The sequence below is a fragment of the Pyrus communis genome, chromosome 1 (genome assembly GCF_963583255.1).
Source record: "Pyrus communis chromosome 1, drPyrComm1.1, whole genome shotgun sequence".
In the NCBI taxonomy this organism is placed as follows: Eukaryota; Viridiplantae; Streptophyta; class Magnoliopsida; order Rosales; family Rosaceae; genus Pyrus; species Pyrus communis.
Window position 1 is genome coordinate 40421189 of NC_084803.1, and position 15978 is coordinate 40437166.

General features: G+C 37.7%; 1 protein-coding gene and 1 long non-coding RNA gene across 2 annotated transcripts; both read right to left on the minus strand.

Annotated features, from left to right (window-relative positions):
* Positions 1-7791: 7791 nt before the first annotated feature.
* On the minus strand, positions 7792-9386 carry LOC137730000 (uncharacterized). The gene is made up of 3 exons (XR_011068075.1): positions 9374-9386; positions 8640-8701; positions 7792-7957 (listed from the first exon to the last, which is right to left on the minus strand). It is a non-coding gene; the product is annotated as an uncharacterized lncRNA (long non-coding RNA).
* A 1114-nt stretch (positions 9387-10500) lies between these two features.
* Positions 10501-14016, minus strand: LOC137747226 (putative 12-oxophytodienoate reductase 11). Its single transcript, XM_068487298.1, has 5 exons — positions 13655-14016; positions 12208-12348; positions 11979-12109; positions 11644-11820; positions 10501-11441 (listed from the first exon to the last, which is right to left on the minus strand). Exons 1-5 carry the CDS (start codon positions 13741-13743, stop codon positions 10849-10851), a joined length of 1131 nt encoding a protein of 376 aa, XP_068343399.1. The 5' UTR covers positions 13744-14016; the 3' UTR covers positions 10501-10848.
* Positions 14017-15978: the final 1962 nt, after the last annotated feature.

A 15978-nucleotide genomic window follows, 5' to 3' on the forward strand; every position in this document is an offset into this window, starting at 1 on the left:
TTCATATTTCATGCTTTGAAATTTTTTTAGCCGAGGAGTATTTTCATCCAATTATTTTTGTCGAAGTTGGGTTTCACACTGTGCACTTTTCCTCTGGCTTTCTCTGTAAAAGATAAGATAAGATTAATTATAATAAATATGGACTTTCTTTTATTAGCATTTTACTTTTGAACAAATCATTGCATCCATGCTTTTTAGGTCAATTTTTTATTTTTTTGTCTCAAAACCTTTCATTTGACTCTTCATGTGCAATGGGATCGTCATTCGTCACTTATTCTTCACTTTTGCTAGAGTAAATGATTTCGAGGGGTTGGATTGGGGATTAGCAATGGTTATGACGGACAGGTAATGCCGTTATTTATCTATAATCGTTTATGTTTTTACTCGCGTAACTGTTTACCCGTTGAATAATTGGTTAAACGGTTATACTCATACCCAAACACATTATCGTTTATAAACGGTTAACTATACTCATAACTGCGTACCCATTTAACCATAACTATTTACCTGTTTACCTGCTTACCCATTTACCAATTTTTTGTTACCCATTTATCTTTTTTTACTCGTCTGCATGTTCTTTTAACAACTTAAAAATTTTAAAAAAAAATAAAAAAATTTGTCATAATTTTCTTTTTTGGATAATTATCTACCGTTATAGGTGCGTTTAGCATTCATTTATGTATTTTAATCTTTTAAATCCTCATACCATTCCAATAATTGAAATAATAGTTTACGAACAATATTTTTAACTGTTATCAAGGTAAAATAATAGTTTACAAACAATTTAATTGTATAACACTTGCTTGCCTGACCTTTTTTCCTTTTCTCCTTCAGCACCAATTTCTGAACAAATAATGATACATGCACCAACTTCTGGCTAAAATATACTTCTATAACAATCTGCATCACAGGAACATGCATTTCCGGTTCAGACACAAAAATGCAAAGTGTTCAACTTGAAAGTCATTACAAAAGATGTAAACTCAACCAAAAAAAACTCGAACTTGACTACATAAGTACATATAAAACATGTAAAAACCAGGACAATACTATTTTTCATTATGAAAGATTGCGCAATTGGTAGCCTTGTCTGCACCTTTCAAAACAACAAAAGCTGAGGGGTGGGCGGGGGGAGATCGAGATGGGCATAGAGATGAGCAGCGAGGAGAGAGAAATGAACGACGAAGATGTGAGAGAAGGTAGCAAGGAGAGAGAGACGAGCGGTTGACGCAAGAGTCTGGGTCGTGGTAGAGAGATCGAACACTTTAGGGTTTTTAGTTTTATTTTATTTTATTTTTATTTTATATGTATTAAAATAAACCGTTAAACGGGTACCCGTTTATAACCACCTATTTAAAATTTATGGGAGCTCATGCAAGGTCTCTCATCTCATCAATGTGAGATTCATTCTTAACACGCCCCCTCACGTGTGGCGAATATTCAAGCCTAACTCGTGGACAACACAACTGGATAACGTGGAATGCGTGTGGCCGTTTGGCTTCACACGTGGAAATACCTGCTCTGAACCGTGAAGAAAGTTAAAGTTCCACCATAAAATCAATTAGCAATATGGGGAGTAACCCAACCTCTTATAAACCCATGTAAAGTCCCTCCTCCCATCAATGTGGGATTCATTCTCAACAGTGAACATGTGGTGTTAGTTTATAGATTTCGTTTATGGTTTTTGTACTACAAAGTATGTATCAATGAGTGATTGAAGAACATATAATTGCAGAGAGTAATGAGAGGCAGAAGGAATGAAGTCGTTGGTTCTGTATTGATAGATTTGGATTACATCACAAGAGTGATGTGGATGCAAGCTAAGTAGCCGTTGCACTCCCACTCACACAACAAGCATGACCTATGTACAGTGCACATGACTAACTTAAATACTTATTTGTTATGCAATCTAGCCTATGAGCTAGTTCTAATTTCAGCCCTTTATTTGCAAACTAAGAACAACTTTAAAATTTTCAAAAATTCAAATGATTCGTTCAAAGTATCAGCTTCAAAGCTTACATTCCAACACTCCCTTCTAAACCTATAGCTGATTTTGCTCGGAGCATTCCTTTGAAGTATGTAAGCTTGTCCTTTGGCAATGCCTTGGTCAAGATGTCTCCCATTTGTTGTTCTATTTTGCATAAAACAATTTAAATTTTATTCTCTTGGATTGCTTCTCGAATGAAACGTAAGTTTCTAGTGATGTTCCTTGTCTTCTGATGGAAGACAAGATTGTTTGTCATAGCTATAGTTGAGGTATTGTGACAAAACAGCTAAGTATGTTCAATTTGTTCTTCACCAAAATCTTCTAACACAAATCTCAACCATTTGGCTTGAGAAGTTGCCTCTGCTGCACTGACATACTCAACTTCTGCAGTAGAGAGTGCAGCTGTGTTTTGCTTGATTGAAGGTCAAGAAAACACACCAGATCCAAGATTGAATCCATATCCATAAGTACTTCTCATGTCATCTTCACTTTCATCCCAATCATTATTACAGTAGCTTATAAGAAGTGCAATTTTTCATTTGATGTATTAAAGGCCATAATCCAATGTGCCATGAACATATCCCAGAACCCTTTTAGCAGTTTCCATGTGTTTCTTAGTCAGACTACGCATGAATCTTGAGAAAAGGCTGGTAGCAAACATGAAATATGGCCTTGTAGCAGTTAAGTAAAGCAATCTCCCCACTATCTTCCTATACTCAGCTTCAGCCTTACTACCATCAACTTTGCACAATCTATCATTCATAGCAAGTGGAGTCCTAACTCATTTGCAATCATTCAATCCAAATTTCTCAAGTAATTTCATAGCATATTTCTTTTGGTGAATGAAAATGTTTTTTTTCTTTTCAGTTTGGACAATTTTCATACCAAGAAAATAATGTAAGGCCCCAAATCAGTCATTCATAATGCTTCATCATGTCACTCTTGAAGTCTTCAAGTATTGATGGAAAACTTCGAGTATAAATAATGTCATTCACATAGAGAGATACAATGATTATACCTAAGTTTCCATTAGTTTTGGTGTAAAGAGTAGCTTCACTTAGACTTTTCTGCAATCCACCTTTGGAGCAATAAGAGTTTATCTCATCATACCAAGATCTAGGAGCTTGTTTTAGACCATAGAGAGCCTTGTTGAACTTGTATACTTTATCTTCTTCATTTGGACTATAAAACCTAGAGGCTGATCAACATAAACTTCTTGCTTAAGTACTCCATTAAGAAATACAGACTTTATATCTAGTAGATACAACTTCTACCCCTTTTTGAGCTACCAAGGTTAGTAAGGTTCTTATTGTTCTGGAGCAAATATTTCATTGAAGTATAATCCAGGGTTTTAGGAATAGCCTTTTGCTACCAATCTGGCTTTATTCTTCTGTAATGTGTCATTCAAGTTCAGTTTTGTCTTGTAAACTCACTTTACACCAATGACAGGTTTATCGAATGGTTATTTTTTTACCAATTTCCAAGTGTGATTCTTCTCAATCATATCAATCTCAGCTTGCATTGCCCTTTTCCATAAGTCGTCATGAGCTATTTTTTCATAGTTATCAGGCTCCATAATACATACGCTACATTGAGCTAACACATCAGTCAACCATTTCTGTGATGCGAAATCATAACTCGGAGACAGTTCACTTTCCCCTTGAGAGGTAGGATCATCAACAATTTGAGTTGATTCATCTTGTGAGATGAGAGGGGTTGTGACTGATAGGAGCATATTCATGCGACTTAAATGGCTTGTTCTCGTGCATTTACGTTATGTTTCTTTAGTTATTTTAGTACTTTAAGCTATTTTCGTGTGTTTGTAGGTCCAAAGGGCTAAAGGAGCAAAAAGATGCACTTTGGAGACTTTTGGAGCACTTTTGGGCTAAGGATGGATAGCTTATGCTTGGAGCCAAAAGTGTTGGACGAAATTGAAGACCTAATTGAAGACCAAAGTGTTGGAACCTTGTTCTCTTTAGTTCTAGGACATTTAAACCTTTTCTTTATCCATTGCACATGCATCTCCATAAACCATCAACATATTTTCATCCTTAAATCTGCCCAAAAGCCGTGCATCACACATGCATTTCCAGCTCCCCCCTCTTGCATTCCCATCACATTCCACATGCACTTCCACCTTTCCTCCACCATTCATACACTTTCCAGCCATCTTCCACACCCTTTAATCATTCAAACATACACCCATTCACCACCAGAAATCCTCTCAAAACCGTGCATTTCATGTTCATTCCAACCTTTAATCCACATGCACTCCCTTTAAATAATCAACCCACATGCACATTCAATCATTCACACCACTCATTGCCGTGGCCTCCCTTTGCATTCACATGCATCTCACTTCATCATTTCAGCCACAAAGCCACTCCACATGCACCCTAGATTCTAATCAGCCACTTCACATGCACATTCAACATTCCAGAAAATACCCATGCCGTGCACATGCATTCATCATCTTCCCCCCTTTACATTTCAGCCACACATTCACCCACATGCACCATTCAAACATACACCACCAGAAATCATCATTGCCGTGGCTCTCCCTCCACTTTCCAGCTTTTCCTTTGCATTCCCCCTTTAATCAACACATGCATCCACTCACTAAGAAATCATTCATTCCACATGCACTCATCCACCACTCATGCCGTGCACAACCCATACCATTCCAGCACCAACAACACTCAAAACCGTGCACATTCACTCACCATACCATTCCAGCATTTGCACATGCAACCTAGCTGTCATGTTCCCCCCATTTCACCTATAAATACTCATTCACACACTCTTCCAATTCATTCATTCACAACAGAAATTGGTCCCTTGGGACCGTGCCCTTCACAAAGTCCATCCATTCCATTCATAAACTCATCCATTGCAGAAATGTAGACCATCAAACCATCTTTGTGCCGTGCTCTCCCTTACAATCCAAACACCATCCTTCCATCTCCACAACTCCTCTTCCATTCCTCCACCACTCCCCAAACCATTCACACCATCAAACTATCCCTAGACCTTGTGCTACAACGAAGAGGAAGATAAGAGGGCCTAAACGTTCATACAATTCAAGTTTGAGTTGTTGGAATGTTTAGGTGTTTCTTTGATTTCTATGTTTAATTTCAATACTCTTTGTTTTGTACGAATGAGGCATGGAAGAGAAGAGGGCCTAAACGTTCATACAATTCAAGTTTGAGTTGTTGGAATGTTTAGGTGTTTCTTTGATTCTCTTTGTTTTGTACCATGAGGAACTAAACCCCCCTTGGCTAGGGGGGGATTCGAAATAAATGTTTATGCTTGCATTTTGATTTGATTACTTCTAATTACGTTTCATAAGTTATGGATTCAATTTGTTTAACCGTTTGATTGATAACTTATTTATGTATGTTTATTGAGAGTGCACGCTTAATTTTCATGCATGAATATGACGCTAGAATATAAGTGAGTTTCACCTAATAGTTACGAACTTATATTCACAAGTAGTGGAGGTTGCTTATAAACAATCGCGTTAAATGAATTCTTGGCACGAGTTTCATGCTCATCATAGTAACGAATGCCTCGTCAACACTTATAGTTTTCATAATGCTTAATGATCTTTGATTGTATCTTTATTGTGTTGTTCACGTAAAGGACTTTTGGAGAATGTTGTGAATTGCGTTGCGCTAACCCATCCAATTCATTAACTTAAGGAAAACTTGACGGTTAATTTAAGCGGACCTAATTGACCCGGGGTGATGAGTTTAATAATTTATTGAAATGCAATTGGAAGTCTTTTTATTATGTAAGTTTAACTTATGTGGAGATGAACCCTTTAGCTATTCTATCATCCATTCATTTCATTTCATCAATTTCGTTTTTATAATCTGTTTTAATTAGAATCTGTCCATTTAGTTTATTTTCGTCCAAATCTCAATCCCCATTTATTTTAAAGTGTTAGATTAGTTAGAAATACTTTTAGTTTGTGTTTATAAGTGTTTTGATTCAATTTGTTAAACAAATTCGTCCAAATTTGTGTTTGTGCTCAAATCTGCCCAGAAAGTGGTTTTTAGGCAGATTTGAGTGTGTTTGTGTTGTTTTGAGTCTTTTGGTTTGTTTGAGTGTTTTAAAGTTTAGTTTTGCATTCTTTGAGTCTAGTATAGTGTTTCATATTGTTATTTTACGTTTTTGAGTCAAATCCAAGTGATTAACAATCCCTCCTAATCCCCGGTCCAGAACGATCCCTACTTATACATATACTACAATTTGACGAAAAGAGGGTTTAATTTGTGTGCGTAAAAACCACGCATCAGTGACAAGAGATCTTGTCATTCCTTGTTCCATTTCAGGTTCTATCACTCCACTAATTATATTATTGATTTGAATTTCAGGTTCCATTTCAAGCTCAAATTCAAATTCAAATCACAACTCGGAGACAGTTCACTTTCCTCTTGAGAGTTAGGATCATCAACAATTTGAGTTGATTCATCTTGTGAGATGAGAGGGGATGTAACATACTCTTAAGTGTTTGTTCTCCAATCCCATCTGCCATTTTCATCAACACATCTCCAAACAAGATAACCTTCTTTGTACTAGGATTGTACAGCCTGTTCCCTTTTTCACTTGTACCATAGCCTATATGAATGCATTTTTAGCTATTACCTTCAATCTTGTGTCTCAAATTTAAAGGAACAAGCACATAGCACAAAGAACCAAAATTCTTGAGATGAGCAATCCTTGGTTTTCTACCACTATAAGCTTCAAAAGGTATCATTTTATTCAAGGCTCTAGTAGGCCATATGTTGAGTCAATACACTGCTATATGCAAAACTTCTGCCCAAAATTGATATAGCATGCCTTTTCCATGCAACATTACCTTCACCATTTCAACAACAGTCATGTTCTTTCTCTTAGCAACACCACTTTGCTAAGGTGTGTAACCCATGGTTACCTGCCCTTGAATTGAAGTGGTAAGCAAAACTCAATAAACGTAGTGGACATGAATTCTCCCCCTTTGTTACTTCTAAGACACTTCACCTTGTATCCACGCTGCAACTCAGTCATTGCTTTAAACTTTTTGAAATGTTCAAATGCACCTGACTTGTGCCTCAAGAAATAGACTCAAGTCATTCTTGTGCGGTCGTCTGTGAACAACAAAAAGCACTTGTTTCCTGCATTTGACCACAAATATTTTTGTGCACCTATTCCATGGGCAATTTGAGCACAAACATTTTGACATGGTGCTTTTGGGTTTTCCTTCAAACCAACACTTCCCATAATGCAATTTGTCAAAATGTTTACAAGTATTGTTGTTTGAATCCTAAGTGGCAACCTGTTTGGGAGCAAAGTTGGGCTTATTATCCTATTTCTTTTCCTCCTTCTTCTAGTTTTTCCGTCTTTTGACTGTCAGAAAATCCACTAGATTTAGGATAATTGGAACCTACATTTAGGATAATTGGAACCTACATTTAGGCTAGCAAATACCCTCTCAATAGAGTTCTCAACATGTTTATCCAACCTTTGTTCGAAACGACAAAACCCCTTCAATGAAGCTACAACTTCTTGTACCACAAGATATCAAGATCGTTAGAATGCTCAATCACATTACAAATCGAATCATAGGAACTAGGCAACCTTAGAAGCTACAACTGGTATGATGACATCCTTTACAAAGTGACACGCCCCGACCCCGATATTCCTCGAATACCAAGATAGGCACGTGCTGGCCGACACCCGTGGGTGACGAAAACCATTTATTGAGTGCAAATGCTGACAACAAGGGATAAATAAGGTTTATAAATATAAAAGAATAATTAATATGCAAATAAGGACCGTGTTCAGAGCACACCTCTAATCTATAACACTAAAAGAAAATAATGTAAAATTGAATGAAACAAATGAGTGGGTCCTACACCGAGAGGACTCGAAGATGCCGATGCGGAAGTGCCTGGACGTCAGGATTGTATGCCTCGATTCTAAGTCCTGAAGGGGGCGCAAAACAAACATGAGTGGACCAAGTTGATATATATAATAAAATAGTTATCAACATACTAACCCCCAGGTTTTATGAAAACACAAATATAATGATAAACATAGGTTTTTCGAAATCTAGCATGTCGTGCAATATCTCAAATCATAATTCGCATAAAAATAGTAATCACTAGTGAATGTCCGATATAACACTTCAGGCCCCATGCCGGCTCCCCGTCTCTGAGCAGACAGTCAGAGGAAAATGCACTTCAGGCCCCTTGCCGGCTCCCCGTCTCTGAGCAGACAGTCAGAGGAAAACACACTCCAGGCCCTATGCCAACACCAAACCGTCGCCCGGGACGGACCGGATCTATCCCTACATCCCGTAGCGGAAAGGACCACTAGGTAAGTACAAAACCAGTGAACATACATATATTGAAAATCAACTTCATAGTATAAAGTCATCCATCATCTATACTATAAAGAAGTGTTCTAAACATGTTCTAAATATCATATCGTCATCCATCAGATATTCTATAAGAACATGGGTTATAGGAAAAATAGTAATAATTCAAACTAGCCTCAGTAAGCATGTTATCTCAAAACGTTTCATAAAACATAATCATAAAGTCATGCTTTTCTGTGTATGCAATTCTACCATTAAAACATGCATTTTTAGAAGGGGTCCACTCACAGTACTTAGCTGCCGAAGAGCCACGCAACTAGCGAAGACGGAAACGCCACAATTAAACGCCCCTAAGCACATAAACGGTACATTTAGTCAAACTCTACTCAAACGATTGAATTTGGGAAAACGGACATCGAAAACGGGTTCAGAATGTCGAAATTAGCCTAGGAGGGGTCCCGCACGAAAACCCAAAAAGTCAACCGTTGACCGGGTCAACGGGTCACGGGTCAGGGTCACGGGTTTGGGCTTTAGGGTTTTGGGTTAGGGTAATTGGGTTAGGTTTTAGGTGGGTTGGGTTTGGGTTAGAAGGAAAATGGGTTTGGGTTTGAAACCTCACGGCCCAAAGGCCTAATTAAAAAAGGGTAATGGGTTTGGGCTTGGATCCGGATTGGGTTAAAGGGTTTGGACTTGGGTTGGATCCAGGTTTGGGCCTAAGGGTTTGGGTCTAATGGGTTTAGAGTTAATGGGCCAAAGGCCCTAAATGAAACGGCCCAAAGGCCTTAAAATTAACAAAACAAAAAAATACAAATAATAAAAGGCTTGGGTTGGGCTGCCCAGGTTTTGGGCTTGGCAGGAAAGGCCCAAAGGCCTTTGGGTTTGGTGGTCGCCGGATTCCAAGGAGGGAGAAGGCCGGTTTTCGGCCGAAAAATTCCCAAGCTCCGTTGGAGCTCAAAACTCAACCAAAACATGTCATTCAATATACCAAATTGAAGCCCTGAAGGTAAGGAATCGAAATATACCCTTGGTTCCCGTCATCGTGGTCGTAGTTGGACGGAAAACAACCTGGAAGCCACGGGTGTCCGTCGGAACTGGGTAAGATTCAAATGAGCATGACTTCTTCAATACTCAATGAAATTAGGTGAAACAAAAAGGAAAGTTGTAGTACTCAGCGAGACGAAGAGATTGATACCTCGCACGCCGGCCAACTCGCCGTGGTTTGGCCGGAAATTGCCTCGAAAGCGGTGGTGTTCGCCGGAAAACTGGGAAATGTCTCCGAGGTGGTTTCTTCATGGTTTGACGTCCAAAACACAACCACGGGGTTAGAAAAGAGTTATAGGTGTGGGCATGGGTGTGTGTGTGTGTGTTCTTGTCGGAGGAATGAGCACCGAGATTAGGGGAGAAAGAAAGAGCACGAAGGAAGAAAGAGAGAAGAGAGAAGAGAAGACTTTTCAGAAAAAGAAAAGAAAAGGGAAAGGGAACCGAGGACAAAACAGGGGGTGGGCCCCTTGGGCTCACCAATTAAGGCTAAAAAAATAATTTTAAAAAGGAAGGTATCCCCCTAACTTAGTGAAAAAATACAAAAATACCCATTTTCTTACGTAAATTCCGGGACACATTCTTACACAAAGGGTTAGTTTGGAGCCCAATGTAACATTATCTAAGAAGGATTCGTAGCATTAACGAGAGATGGTTAGAGATAGAGATTCATATCACCCTCAAATCCAAAACGTTGAATTATCATAATTTACCACTTTTATTATATGGATAATACTTGCATTCCCCCTTAAGGGATGAGCTCATTCCCACATGCAAATATATATTACTGTACACATTTCATAATTTGAACCGTTCAATTTCTTAATTCTCATTTGAACATCACCCCTACAAAAACTCATTTGAATCGGACAACATTTAGTCATTCAAATGTATAGAATAAATCAAAGGTGTAGGTACCAAGTATCATATTCATGATGAATTGTTCATTTATTTAATACATTTGGATGATTAAATCGAATGATTTTCCATAGGAGTGATCTTCAAATGATGATTAAGAAATTAAATGGTATTGTTGATTCCAAATTGAAGGCGAATCAAAGATACATCCAAAAGCCAGTTAAACAAAGATACAGTCAAAAGTTTAGAGGTTAATTATACTGTTATTTCTTAGGTATCCGTTAAATTCCACTAATCATAATAAGATGATCATCACAAACTATCTTTATTAAACTCATTGGCTTGGCATGCAATCAGTTAGCATATTCATCAGTTAACCACACAAGCTACAATACAACACTTGATACAGATCGAACAATGCAGAAACTTATTATACAAATGAGAATTTTACAATCTTGTCAGCCAACTTCTGCCCCTCGATTCGTTATTTTCTCTAGTTATCCAAACCGTGCAAGAAAAGCAACACGAAAACACGTACGCAGACTAATGCGCAGATTTCAGAAACATAAGAGTGTACAAGCTTCCATATGCTGCACGAATCCTATGCAGTGGTGTCAAGCAACGGATAATCAGTGTAGCCAATAACCGGTTCAGACACGTAGAATGTGCTTCTGTTGTATTTGTTCAGAGGAGCATTAAGCTCGAACCTCTTCGGCAAGTCTGGGTTAGCCAAGAACCAACGACCATAAGCGATAAGATCTGCACGGCCCTCAGCCACAGCATTGTTCCCATCCACCTCCTCATAACCACCAGCAGCAATGAATGTACCATTAAAAGCCTTTCTCATGGGTACAAGACTCTGGGGGCAATCACTTTTTTCTCCAACTGTCTTCATCCTCGGCTCAACCATATGGCAGTACAGGATCCCATATTTGTTCAACGCATTGGCCAGATAAAGGCCCAACGCTTCGGGATCTGAATCCACTGATCCATTATAGTTAGCAAATGGAGATAACCTAATTCCAACTTTATCCGCTCCTATCTCGTTAGCAACAGCTTCAACGACTTCCAGAGCAAATCGACAACGATTCTCCATAGATCCGCCATATTGGTCTGTTCGGTCATTCACTTGATCTTTCAGAAACTGTTCAATAAGGTATCCATGGGCCCCATGAATTTCCACTCCATCAAAGCCTGTATACCAGACAAACAATTTTAGTGCACCGAATATAATTTGTAATCTAGCATGAACTATTGTGACGCATCTAGTCAAACTGCAAATTAAATTTATGCCTTTAACTACATTTGTAAGTTAAAGATGGTTCGTTTGCTTATTTTGATAGCAATTTTGAGTTCTTGCAAATTTTATTTCATACTTAAGTAAAAACAAAAATACCAGCTTCCATAGCATTCCTTGCAGCAAGTCTGAAATCATCGACTATTTGTGGGACTTCATCTGTCCTTAATCGCCTTGGAGGAGAAAATACAGCAACATCAATGCCATTAGTTCGTATTTGGGGGGCTAGTACCTTGTCAGTAGAAGAGATTGGAGCTTGCCCATTTGGCTGAAATCCTGTAAGAAAATATAGATAGACTCACAATCTGAAAGATTTCTGTTGCAGGAATATCAAGGCAGCTTTCTGATGCTTCAATGGGCTAACTTTTCACTTATGATTCGAACGCTTTCAATGACATAAAGTGAAGTCACAAAATTGTATCTTAGAAACGCACCGGTATTTGAAATCCTCCCACCATGCCAAATCTGACAGAAGAAGATGCCACCTTTAGCATGAACAGCATCAACAATGGGTTTCCATGATTCAATTTGCTCCTTTGTCCATATACCGGGAGTATCTGGGTACCTTCGCATATTAAAGAAACAAAAATGTTATCAAACTTTGAAATTAAGATAAAATTTAACATAAAGAAACTTGAGAAATGCTAATCTTTGTGAAGTTACCCTTGAGCAGTGTCAGAAATTCCAGTGGCTTCAGCTATGAGAAGACCCCCGTTAGATGTTCTCTGAGAGTAATATAAGACCGCATGCGGCTGAGGAACACCTCCGTAAGATCTTTGTCTAGTCAATGGTGCTAAGACAACTCTGCAGAAGGCAAGGGAGAAGTATATTATCAGAATACACCTACTAGATAGCCTATGACAAGTTTGATAGGAAGTATTATCCGATCTTGCTAAACAGAATACGATTTAAGTAATACGACCAAAAAGCGAGAAAGGAGATATACTTTTCCTAGCCAAGTGCATCTAATATCAAAGATGAATTAAATAATTTCCGGTCAAGGTCAAGTACTAACTCAGGTGTGGTGAGTGCTTCAGAGTTCACACAGTCACACCCCATGATGCACCATTTATATCTTGGGAAACATTGTCAAACTGTATGTCAGCCGGTTCTAGGCATCATCTATGCATATATTTGGTCCAAGATCAGGGGCTTACAGTGAATTTCAGTAACACCTGTCCTAGTTTATTTTCTTTAAGGATTGACTACTTTAGTTTCTATGATATAGTTACAACTTCAAAGATACAGTCGGTGTATTCTTCACGAGCGCGTCTAGGAATTCGATAATCAGACAATCTTGAACACAAAGCAAGTAGTTCATGGCGGTAGACATCAATACAAACTGACTCAAAAGTTGCAGCACATTATCTGTCATAACTCAAACTCGCAAACGAAACCCGAGTTATCCAACCAATCAAACTAAACCAATTCCTTGCTTTACAATTCTACAAGTAATTTGATCATACAAATGTTACATAACAAAGTAACAAACCATCCAATGAATTTTTGACGGAGACATGATTTTGGCCTAAAAGGGGCCCAAAAGTTTCAATCTGAAATGCTCTCCTAATCTTGTAAATATTACTCTGACGTGTGGTGAGCAACCGAGCATCGTCGTTTAGGTATATGCTATGATATCATCCTCATCATCCTCTTCCTTAAATCTAAACCCCAAGCCTATCAGACTTTCTTCCTCGCTCCCTCCTCCAAAGCTCACAAGCAACGAATTACTTGAACTCCATTGAAGTCACCAACCTCAAATCAAACCTCATGAAAGAAATTAAACTAAAAACGTTGAACTGGGGCCTTGAGCCTACCTAAAAACCATGAGAATCATAAGCATAACACTAAACTTTTCTGCATGAAAAAATAAAATATCAAGATGGGCCTGGACCATCATGGTCTCTCCATGGCTCCTCCTATAACCAGTAATTTCATTTTTCTTGTTAGAAAACTGGGAGTTTCTGCAACCCTGTTTCCAAACGAACAAAACCCAACGCCTAAACCTCAACTACTCCAGCAGACTACAAAATCAATGCACAATGTAGAAGAATATAATATTGTAGAAAAAGTTGAGCGAGTGAGTGAGTGAGTGAGTGAGTTAAGTTACCTATGAGAAAGATTGAAGTTTCCAAGTTTGTAAGGAGAAAGGAGAGAGCTCGTGGAACCACCTACTTGAGTTTCATCAGTGGTAGCCATCAACTGGGTTCGGAGCTTGATCCTGATTTTTGTGTTTGGTTTTTTATTCGATTTGGTCTGCTCCCACACTGGCTATTTATGCGTGTGGGGAGAGGAGGCAGAGGCGGATGGTTGACAACACTAGCTCTAGCACTAGCACAGTCCGATGACTGAGTGACTGACTCCAACCGGGTACACTAGCACTAGCACAAGTGGCAGAGGCAGTGCTTGGCCGGGCGGCTACTTTTCAATCATTTTTTCTAATTTTTTATTGATACGTTCGATGACGTTTGCAATTACCTAATCTTGTTTTTTTTTTCTTTTCTAATGCAAGAGATATCGTATCTTATTATACATGGATGACAAACTCGTTTTTTCTTCGTACTGCTTCGTTATGACATGAGACAATAACGTCTTTTTACATCTGGTATAGAAGTGATGGCTGCCAATGCGGATACCACCAACGACCATTTGCCTATAATTTGGACATTCTTTTATTAAATTTTACTTTTATCCGAATGATTACATCCATGCGTTTTAGTTCAATTATTTTCCTTGTTTTTTGTCTCATCCTTTAATTTGATTCATCATGCGCAATGGGATCCCCATTTATTACCAAGGGCAAGCGTCATTTTTGCTAGAGTACTTGATTTCGTGGGGGTGGAGGATGGAGTAATTGGTGGCAACAATGGTGGTGCGTTGGTGGTTTTGATGATAGTGTTAGCGACAATCATGGTGGCATAAATTATTTTTTTAAGAGCATTTTCATGTAAAATGTTCTTAGTGAGGTTGGATAAGGAATATCGCAATATCAGCAAATGGGATAACAATCCTTACAATCGTGGTCAGACATAAGTTACGATATATCATGTTATCATGTGGTTAAGCGTCTCTTTAAACGGAACACTTAATCGGCACCCTTTGTCACATCTCCCAAAGTCAAACAGTTAATGACTTTATGGGCTAGATAACAGGTCTCAAACAAGCCAATAATAAGACGCCACGCGTGGTCTAATAAATTACCTTCAAGTTCAAACTTACCACTGTACAAGGGCATGGTCATCGACCATGAAGAGGCTAATGTTTCTCTACCAATAAACCATAGCTTTCGTATTCATTTCATCTGCTAAAGCAGATGTATTTAATTTGGATCTAATAAATTTTAGAAAATTCTCATTTAGTACCCTAAAGTATTGTAGTTTTTAAAGTTTCAAACAGTAAGTTTTTTTATCCAAGTGTCATACTTAAAGTGAGAATTATGAAACATCTTTGTACATCCGTTAAATTTTTCGTTAAAATATCTGTTAACCCATTACATGACGCTTATATGAACAATAGATAGGCACCACGTGTTAATCTAGCCTGATGTGGACACAAAGAAATCGAAAACCTGCAATTTTCTGAATCTCTGTACTGTAATTAACATCCTTTAAAAGAAAGAATGTTTTAGCTCTTATAGCAAGTCCCATCCAAAAGAAAATCTTAGCTTTATACGGCACTGATGAGGAGTACGAATGTCTTGTTTAGTAAGCACTGGCATGAACGTGTGACGTATCATAAGCATTCCTTACTCCAGTATCCTTTCCCCCACCCATGTCCCTTGGGAAATAGTACGGACTCGGTATGTTTGTGCACGTGCCGTTATTCTCAAAGCACATTTTCGAGGCCAGAATTTAATTAGAAGGTCCTTCTTATTTAAAAACATAATAATTTTTTAGACAATATATTCATACAAAATTCAAAATCACCTTCCATCAATAAAAAAAAACTTGTTTTTCTCTATCAGATGTAAGGGTTTTAGTCGGAATGAACGTAGGATAAACAAATGGTGATGATAAAGTTTAATTATAATATATGGATCTATTGATAAATTTGATTTTTATTATTAATTCCATCTTGTACTGAATAGTACTTATGCAATAGGATAAACAATTAACATTTAAAATTTAAGTTGGGTGTAGAAAGATATTAGATGAATTTAAATAAATTTTCCCTTTAAATAATTTTTTAAAAGACGATATTCAAATAAAATTTAATAAATTAAACAATTTCGATTATATACTTTGTACGATCAAATACATTATTTGCAAAGGAGCTCATTTTCCCAAAAGCAAGTAACAAAGTTAAAAAAAACATTAAAAAAAAAAGAATTTTAACGAAAAAGCCATGGTACTGTTCAATTTAATGAAAAATCATATTTTTACACTAAAAAGTCAATCCAGTATTATTTATTTTATCTTTTATTTTATTCTTATC